Genomic DNA, 9931 nt, shown 5'->3' with positions numbered 1-9931 from the left:
CCACACACACATACATATATACTGTATATGTACATACACATTTATAAATTCAATATATATATTATTTAATTTCCATTTAGTTTGTTGAAGTAGTAAAATAACTCAAATTAAATAAAACTAAAACTTAACAAAAGACCTATACAGACATAATAAATTCAGACATAATTTAACTCAAATTAAAATAAATAACAAATACAAATAATACAGATCAAATGACAGTTTATCAGTAATCCTAAAAAATAACACTGCCAACCACACATGCTAAAAAACTTACTGACACATAGTAAGAAATGGTTATAAAAACTTAAACAGAAGTGAAACAAGTAGTAGGAAAGTCATAAAGTAGTAGAAAAAAATCATACTCATCATTTAATCATTTAAGCAGTAATCTATGAATCCAAAGTGCTCACCTGTCACAAGCCTCATCTAAATCCTCACAGTCACAGCAACATGCTGCCAAGTGATTGCGTCCGCCACGACGATCGATGTACTCGCAACAGCACAGAGGATCATCCTGATCTAGTGTTTGACGGGATCTCTTCGTCATGATGGATATCAGTCGATAAAATGGGGAAGATATTGCATTCCTGTGAGGAAACCAAATTGCACGTTTATTAGATTTATGTGGCTGACTAATGGGTAGACAAAAATATACATTGTATACTGTATTGGTCATTCATCTGGCATATCCTAGAACAGTGGTTTTCAATCCTGTTCCTCGGGACTCACTGCTCTGCACATTTTGCATATCTCCCTTATCTGACACACTCATTTGAGTTCATGGAGCTCTTTCCTAATGAGCTGATGATCTGAATCAGGTGTGTAAATTAGGGAGACATGCAAAATGTGCAGAGCAGTGGGTCCCCAGGAACAAGTTTGAAAACCACTGTCCTAGAATATCCCTTATGTAAAGGGACAATGTCCCTGAGGATGCAGCATCTGGAAGAATTTCTTGTATATGTGGTGTCTATGGTTTATAGTTTGCACATGCTTGAGTAACATTATGTTAAATGGTTTGGGAATCCGTTTAAAAGTAGATTAATGCATCCAGGCCTGTGCATTATTTATATACAACCAAAAAGCATAAAAAGGCATTTTTATGACTTAAAATAAAATAAAAATGATCTAAAATAAAATAAGATATTAAAAAACATTAAACTTATTTTATTTCCGTGTCAGACGCTTTTATCCAAAGCAACATACATTGCATACAATGTAGTCCTACATTTTATCGGTTCATGCATTCACTAGGAATTGAACCCATGACCTTGGGTATGTATGTATGTACTATGTATATATAAATAAATAAATAAATAAATACTGGCTCCAGATAGATAGATAGATAGATAGATAGATAGATAAAAGCAATGAGGTTCTGATTGACGACCATTGAGAACACGTCATATAACAAAAGTAATCACGATAATATGTAAATAAACTGATAGTGAAATGTCAGACGTAACATGTGGCATGCGATGTTTCATACTTACAGTACAAAACATTCATACTGTAGAAATAGTTCCTTTCGGGCAGCAGGGAGTACTTTCAGTGTGAGCGTCAGCTGTCAGTCTCATTTTCGGTAGTGGAATAGTCTTTTTACCCAGCTGCTCTACCAGAGCTTACTTAATCATTTACTCCACATAAATTACTTACAGTTGCCCAAGAAAAACTACACAAAGCAGCCCAAATCTACGAGGTTTACTACAGAGAGCACCAGGAAGTCGCGTAACATAAACAGCAACAGCGCACAGCACGCGCGTTTGACCGCCCTGTGGATGTAGATGTGACCGGCGAATGTCTTCATAACCCTTTCATTTCCTCCGATTATAAACTTTACTTAATGGCCATGGTTTGTTACAGAGAATACCGTTTCCAGATGCTTCCAGAGTCAGATTTTTCTCTCTCACTTTTTCGCCTTTAATGGACATTGAATTGAAAATGGCAAGAGTTAAAATAGAGAATAACTATGTATTAGTAACAATCTTTTTTGTGCTTCTCGACAAACACAAAAAGCAACATATTTCAAGTTCCTTGACAGAACGTGCACGTGACGTCATTAAGGGCTGTGTATGCACGTCTGCAGCCTTTTAAAACCTAAAAACTTGGAACTTTTTTTCAGTAATATTTATCTATTTTAGAGACCCAGACAGCACTTTCGGGGGCGTGTTGTCACACCCTATGGACGAATAGTTATAACGTATAGCAATGAATAGCAATGTTGTGATGTTTCATGTCTAGGTTAACATCAGAAAATCTCAAAATCATAAGTTTCACAAATTGAACATTGTAATGCCATGGTAATTTTATTTATAAATAGGTTCCGAAGAAATTTTATTAATATAAAAAAAATCAGAAGAAAATGTTCAATCTATGCAGAAAAAAATAGACATCTATACACATCCACCCCTTACATATTTTTCTGTGAAAGAATTAAATGCTTGAGGATTACACATTCTCTTCTGATAAATTACCACACTTTTCCCAATGTAAATAATTTACATAAATGTGTCACAAATTTAGTTCACAGTGACAATACGGTCCCTAAAATTTGAACAAAAGTGATATTTTAAAGACCAAGGGTGTAAACAATTTAAAACATCAAACATGACCACTCATCCTTTACAGTAAACTTCAGATATTTTATCATCTTCACACAAACTTGTACTATTAGACATTATTAAAATCCTGATAAACATTCAAAACCTACAAGCATTCATCAATTTCAATAAGCATAATCATTGGTCTTTAGTGATCCCTGCTTTAATAAGGTTTTAAGGTGCAATCATTTACAAATTCTTAGAGGGATCTTAAGACAAGAACATTATCTAAATCAAGACAAAAAATGCCACATGACTAAATGTTAGGCAGATCTTTAAAGTGAGCTAGAGGCAATGGGCCTGCATTGCCCCCTTTATAATTTAAGACCCTGTGCAACTGCACTGAATCCATTACATCTGAAACTTTTTAGTTTTATAAGGCTTCTGTTGCAGTCCAGAAAAAAAAATGTTTCCATCAAATTAGCATCAAGCATTTCAGGACATGATTGTGAGAAGCCCTTGTGCTTCAACCTGATACACTGTTGTTACTTTAATGTTTAACTTCAGCAATATCAGATTTGAAGAATGAGAAAATGCACTGTTGCTTCTCTCCTTCAGCTTCAAGGTCAAGTTAGTAAATCCAAGAGGAAACTCGCGAAATTGAGTGTACTAGTGCAAAAATCCCCTCCAAGACAAAAACAGCACTGAAAAATAAAAAAAACATCCAACCATAACAAAAAAGCCCAGAGACGATGAACATGGCTACGAGCCTGCCCTGGAGTGACGGTACCTATGGCAACACTCCTCAGCGAGGACAAGTCTTATGGGAAGAAAACCCTTGTGTTGTCAGGTCACCAAACTCAATGCCATTTAAAGCTGAGAGGAGGATCTGTTGTACACCTGAAAGGTCTGCTGAAGCACCACAAGAGAACTGCGTAGCTGTGGAGGAGAAGGAACCAGCAAAAATAAACAATCACATAAGAGACTTCTCAGCCAATAGAGATACCGTATGTAGCTATAGTTTTGACTAACAACATAAGACCAACTTTTTCTGGTCAAGAACTGCCAAATTAGACAGGAAGGATCATCTCACTGATGTGTAATGGTGAACAACCAGTTTGTTTTGCATTTACATGCCATTGCAGGGTGTGTTTAATAGAACACCCAAACATACCTGTTCTAGAAGGTTAATGGAGTCCTGCAGTACTGCCCTCAGTAAATGTGCTTCTTCTCGACTTCTGTGTGGCATACCCTGTCTAGGCCCTTGGCCAGGTGCCAAACTACATAAATACATGAAGTCAGTTTTGTTCATAAAAATTCACAAAATTTACAATGTGAAAGAGCCTTTACCTGGACTCTACTCTCTCCTTCATTCTGTGCTTGGTGTTCAGATACATACGGTGAGCGACATCTTCCATGGCCCAAAGTTTGTAGAACAGCCCCAAGTTCAGAACCACCAGAACAAAAAGACTGAGAGGCAAAACAATGTGACATTCATAAGCACATTAGGTTTTTAAGTAATTCTAAATCATCATGGTTAAAACTGGCAGTTTTTCTTCCATGTTTCAAACTGCAGATGTAAGCTGCACATATTTATTTTGGCAACCATGTTAAAAGGCTGGAGAGTTCACACAGCAAATTTTCTATTTTTGCCACTGCAGCACACTGAACACAGCAGAAAATAGGGAGAACATGCACTGTTCATCCATTTATCAACGCAATCTTTTGCAAAATAGCAACGTATGGAATACACAGTGAAAGTTTACGGGATTCTAGGCTCCAAACAAACAACTTTCCATTCATTAAATCTTACTGAAAACATATTGTTTATTGCTAAAATTTGCAGTCAATTCTGTTTGGTGTAGATTATTTACCATTTGAATGAAAATGTGCTCACCTTCCTCATGCAAATCAATAGTAACTAACAACTAACAACCATTTTATGATTTTAGGTTGTAATTAGAGGAAAAACTCAATGTTGTAACCTAGAATCTTTTGTGGTTCTGTTACGCAGCAGAAACACTGTCAATGTCAGAGCTCCAAGCTTACTGTGTGTATGAGGTGTGAAGCAGGCCTTATAGTGTGAATGAAGCCTTACATTAAGCTCATCCCAAACACAATCGAAGTGATGTTCCATCTGTGTTGCGTGTTCTTTATATCCATGGCACCTATAATGTAACATGCAATGTAAGTCTAATTGTTATAAGTCTAATACACAATGTCTTCAATGTTTGCTTAAATATTAAAAAGCATAGGCCACAAAATAAACATCTTATTGGTATTAAAACTATTTCTGGTGGTTTAATCAGTATTTTAAGGCCAGTAGCAGAGATATTGGATTCAGAGATTAAAACTATACATATATTTATACCCCTGGTGTCGTCTCTCTGCTGATCTAAGTCTGCACTGTACTGCTTCCCTGGCTTCATGTGTTCCTGTAGGGTGCGACTGTAAGTTCTTCGCCTCCTCCGCAAACCACCCATCTTTCCAGCATCTCCGCTTCCTTGAGTCAACTCTGCCTCCTCTTCTAGCAGCTCTGCCTCTGGAAGGTGCATTGTGAGGTGAAGATCATTAAAAATGCATTCATTTGTGAGTCCAGAGTTGTTATTTTAAGGTCAGTGGATCGATTAGGGATCTGGCTTTTGGCACCCCTGTAGTTTAGTAATTAAATGGCCTTGCAGGCAACGGATCTAACTGATGCATTTCACCAATAGGAAACGGACACATCCATGCTGCTAATAGCCCTCCCTAGACACTCTGATCAGGTCACTAATGTTCATTACCCTTTTAATTCCCTAATCCAACATCCCATGGTAGAGAAGCTATTAGCCAGCTTTCTATTTACATTTACATTACATTTACATTTAGTCATTTAGCAGACGCTTTTATCCAAAGCGACTTACAAATGAGGACAATAAAAGCAGTCAAAACTAACAAAAGAGCAACAATATATAAGTGCAAATGACAAGTCTCGGGTTAGCCTAACGCAGTACACATAGCAAGGTGTGTATATAATATAATATATATATTATACACACACACATATACACACACACACAAAGAAAAACAAGTAGAATAGAAAAAATAGCTAGTTTTTTTATATATAAAAAAAAAAAAGATAAATATAGATAAAGTAGAATTAAAATAGAATAGAAAGTGCTAGAGTTAGAGGGTCAAATTAAAGTTTTTTTTTTGTTTTTTTTCCCAGTCGATAAGAAAAACATTGAGCAGAGCCTGCAGTTCTGCTCATTTTAATTGATCCATATTAGTTTTGGACTATAGCTTTATATTGTTATTTTGTTTTGAAGTGTTTTATACGCTGTTCTGTTTTGATTTGTAGCGAAGGATATATAGACTCAGACGAGGCAATGGATTGCAGACTGGGCCACTATAAAGCAGTGCTACTTGTACTTTTATAGGTTTTTATTCATATTAATTAATAATTTTAAAGAGTTTATATATTCTATTTTCTGTTTTAATTTTAATTTTATAGTTTTAGTTACATTTTTAGTATGTTTTTGTCTTTTTTTATTTATTTTGTAAATATGTCTATCATTTTTATTTCAGTTTTAGCTTTAATTATTTTAGTACATCAAGTTAAACTAAATGAACATGAGAAATGTTGACTTGGGAACTAGAAGTAACACAAAAAAGTTTAAGTTGTTTTTATATTTTATTTTATTTTAGTTAATTCTATTTTAATTCTATTTTATTAACACTTTTTTATGGTTTTAGTTGTATTCTATATATAGCCTAACTATAATAACCCTGTGAACCCTATGAAGTGAACAGTGACATGATATAATTAGTGACATTCAGTCATCTAGAAAATGGGCACAATCTACAAGAAGTTAAACGAATGAGTAAAGAGGGAAAATAGAGGGTTAGGGAAAGTAAAAATAAAATGCATTATACCAACCAAGGTGTCTGAAGTAGTCTTCTAGGCCACTCCAGGAGTTTTTTGTGATAAAGGATTTAACAAGACCCCATGGGTGCTTTTTGTATTTGACATCAGTGTAAATCCTGCACAGAGAGATCATGAGTTCAGCTATTTACTAAATGGCTCTTACATCAAGAGATTTCAGTGCTATAGTCAAAATGAAAGCGGCTAGACGTACAGATATAAGGATACCGCTCACCTGAGTCTGCACTTGTGCTTGGAGTTGCGGATGATACAGTAGCGATTCTGAGTGTAGAAGTAGTCATGGTAAGGTACATCATGTGTGTAGACCTCCGCATCTATCATGTAGTACTGACCCTCCCTCGACTCTTTATATAGTGTCTAAAATACACAAGAAATAGAAATCAGAAAATATTCCACATACACAGGATGAATTTACACAGCAGCACAATACAGATGTCAGTCCTGTTTGGATTGCTAAATATGGTTCTGTTCAGTTTAGTTGAAATTGAAATACACAGTCTCCTTTAAATTTTGGACAAAGTGACTACCTTAAATATTTAAGACTATAACTGTTTATATCTATTACCATAAACAAATATATTTGCAAATATAAAAATGAAATCTTTAAAGACACCAGACAAAATCTAAATATTTACTAGCAATGTTTAAAGGCATTAATCAAGGCTATATTGACTTTGGTTACGTGTCCATATAGATATTATGCAACATTATTCAATCCTGTGCACTGCTGTATGTACAGGACAATTTGAGAGTCAATCCTACACATTCATTGTATGAATGTAGCCACAGTCATTAAGCAGGTCATTACTGCATAAAAACATGATTATTGCATCAACTTTAAAGTCCAATTAGCTCAAACAGTCACGATTAGATCAAATAACTGGATGAAGCTGAATTTGTAATTGCAGCACGCCTCCAGACATTTTATTGTTAAAAAAGTTAATTGTTGCATAATATAAAATGGAAACAAAAGCTGTTTATTGCCTAATTAACTGTTTTAAACAAAACAGTGGGTATATTTTTTAACTATTCTTTGCATCACAGACTAAGAGCTGAAAGGCCAGAATGTATGTGAAATTCAGTTAAAATGGTTCTGGCAAACTAATTTATTGTTTTATGGATTTAATTTCACACAAAAACAACTGACAAAGCACAGACAACTAGACTGGACTGGACATAGCGATTTGTCAGATTTGCAAGATAAAAGTGGCAACAACAGGTGCAAATATTACAAAAATAATCAAAGGAAGGACCCATCACCCCTCAGAATTCACAGAAACTTGTGATCCACAACTGCAGCTCCTTCCTGCTAACCAAGTCTCTAAATATAAATGTGACATAACCAAATACTGCATGTTAGCTGACAGTGCAACCAATGAAACGCAGCCTTTCAATAAGTTTGTACAACAATTTTTACAATTTGTTTGACACAAAAATCACAAGTCACTTTTGAATCTCCTGCATAGGTAGCAAACAGTGGTGCAATTCGCTAGTTTTTGGAACAAAGACAAAGTTGTGACTCTAACCTGGGTTTCTGTGGCAGTGGAAAACTTGCCAATCAGGGGGTTACTAATGGTGATGGTGAAGTTCAAAGTCCTTTTCATACCACCAGATGCCTCCCTTTGCCAAGAGGTAGAGCTTGCACCTGTCAGGTAATACACTTTTGTTACTATAAACAGTATGGCAAACCAATAAACGCAAAAACCAATGTTGGTATTTTTAACTAAAACTACAATATTATAAAACATTGTTTTGGTAAGTGAAATAAATAAATAAATAAATCAAGATGAAAAACTTAAACTTAGAAATGTTGTCTTGGACAATAACTGAAAATAAATATAAATTAAAGGTAAATATAAATATTAAAATGATAAAACAACAAAATGACTAAAACTAAAAGTTAAAATAAATAAAAAATGTATCAATAAAAACTACTATTTTTCAACATTTTAATAAATAGTAGGGCCTGCAACTAACGATTATTTTTTCTTTCTTTTTTTTTGACAAAAAACACACTATTCCACATTCTGCCCAATGTACAATAACCCAGCATCTAACTCATTTAAATGCAGTGTTGGTTGGTGAGCTAGACCTGTTTGCAATTAACTTACAATTAGGGCTGCAACTAACAATTATTTTGATGATCGATTAGTTGGTCGATTATTTATTTATTTATTTTTTCTCGTTTTTTTTACAAAAAACACACTATTCCACATTCTGCCCAATGTCCTTCAAACAAACGTTCCAACTGAATGCTATGAAAACATACAGTGCTTAATAATTTATTAGACCACCTGCCATAATAAAGAGAAAAAACATTTTAGGAATCCGTCAAAAAAATTGTTTAAATCAAAAAATGTTATTGTCATTTATTGGGCAAATAAGCTTCAACAACTAAATAGTATTTATTCACATAAAAAAGACCTCCTATGCCCTTCATAACAGCTTGCATTCTTGCTAGCATTGTTTATGCACTTTTTGACTGTAATTGGGTATCTGAAGAAAAAAACACTATAAAGCTCTCTGCCTTTCTTTCATAGATAACAGCAATAATTATATTAGAAATAGCCTACTACTGTTACTAAAGAGCTTATGCATATTGGAGGACTAACCAATACAGAAAGCTAAAAAATGATTTTGGTAATCACCAGTACTGTTAGTTTAGAGCAGCAGTGGCACAAACCATAATTTGTTAAAAACCTTACATACATTTTTTTTTATAAATTTAAGCATTGTATATAGTTACATATGTATATAGTTTAAATCTTTGCATTAAAAATTAAAATAATAAAGATGATAAAGACGAATAAAATCACAAACTCAGTTGTAACCAATAGGTAAGATTAATGTTCTGCAGGAACACGTTCACTTTGATCACAGTCACGTCTCATTTCTTTATCCTGTAATAGACGGTTATGAAGCGTCTGATATTTATATTCAGACAACTACACGCTGTTATCCCCTTACAGTTCCTACACTCATAAAATACTCGCAATGCATGTTTACCTTTAAACCTCGATTTAACTTTCAACAACAGATATTTCAGAGACTTATTGTCTCTCTTTTCTGTCTGTCTGACGCACGTGCCCACTGTGACGGTGTTCTGGCGATTTGTGCTACCCTGTCAGATTTTGCTACCTCCCATTAAAACAGATGGTAGCATAATTCGATAGCGAAAAGAGCTACCTATCAGATTTTGCTTCCAGCATGATATTAATAAGGTGTGAGGCTTTATTATAGGGCTGAACGATTAATTGCATTTGCGATAATATCACGATATGAAAAAACGCGATTTTTCAATCGCAGCGGCTGCGATTACACTCGGTCACATGACACGCGAGAGTAAAGAGATGTGTTCGACTTGAAGATCGATCGGTGTATGACATCAAAGTACGGCGAGAGAAAGACACAAATGATACATGGATGAGTCAATTTTGTTCTGGGGGTCCTTGAGGATGGTTCTGAATTG

General features: G+C 34.7%; 2 protein-coding genes across 2 annotated transcripts in view; both read right to left on the bottom strand.

The window, feature by feature from the left end:
- The window catches only part of LOC107733028 (palmitoyltransferase ZDHHC23-like), a 13788-nt gene extending 12015 nt beyond the window's left edge, over positions 1-1773 (bottom strand). Inside the window, exons 1-2 of the mRNA XM_016544540.1 lie at positions 1491-1773; positions 411-587 (exon numbers count right to left, since the gene is read on the bottom strand). Coding sequence (XP_016400026.1) covers positions 411-547 — 137 coding nt within the window. The 5' untranslated portion in view covers positions 548-587; positions 1491-1773. The remainder of the gene's footprint in view (positions 1-410; positions 588-1490) is intronic.
- A 1585-nt stretch (positions 1774-3358) lies between these two features.
- The window catches only part of gramd1c (GRAM domain containing 1c), a 12180-nt gene continuing 5607 nt past the window's right edge, over positions 3359-9931 (bottom strand). Inside the window, exons 8-15 of the mRNA XM_016544714.1 lie at positions 7989-8107; positions 6677-6819; positions 6457-6560; positions 4909-5079; positions 4636-4705; positions 3888-4007; positions 3712-3817; positions 3359-3476 (exon numbers count right to left, since the gene is read on the bottom strand). Coding sequence (XP_016400200.1) covers positions 3408-3476; positions 3712-3817; positions 3888-4007; positions 4636-4705; positions 4909-5079; positions 6457-6560; positions 6677-6819; positions 7989-8107 — 902 coding nt within the window. The 3' untranslated portion in view covers positions 3359-3407. The remainder of the gene's footprint in view (positions 3477-3711; positions 3818-3887; positions 4008-4635; positions 4706-4908; positions 5080-6456; positions 6561-6676; positions 6820-7988; positions 8108-9931) is intronic.

Source organism: Sinocyclocheilus rhinocerous, unplaced genomic scaffold, assembly GCF_001515625.1.
Source record: "Sinocyclocheilus rhinocerous isolate Xijiao unplaced genomic scaffold, SAMN03320098_v1.1 scaffold1245, whole genome shotgun sequence".
NCBI classification, from domain to species: domain Eukaryota; kingdom Metazoa; phylum Chordata; class Actinopteri; order Cypriniformes; family Cyprinidae; genus Sinocyclocheilus; species Sinocyclocheilus rhinocerous.
This window is presented reverse-complemented; position numbering and strand designations above follow the sequence as displayed.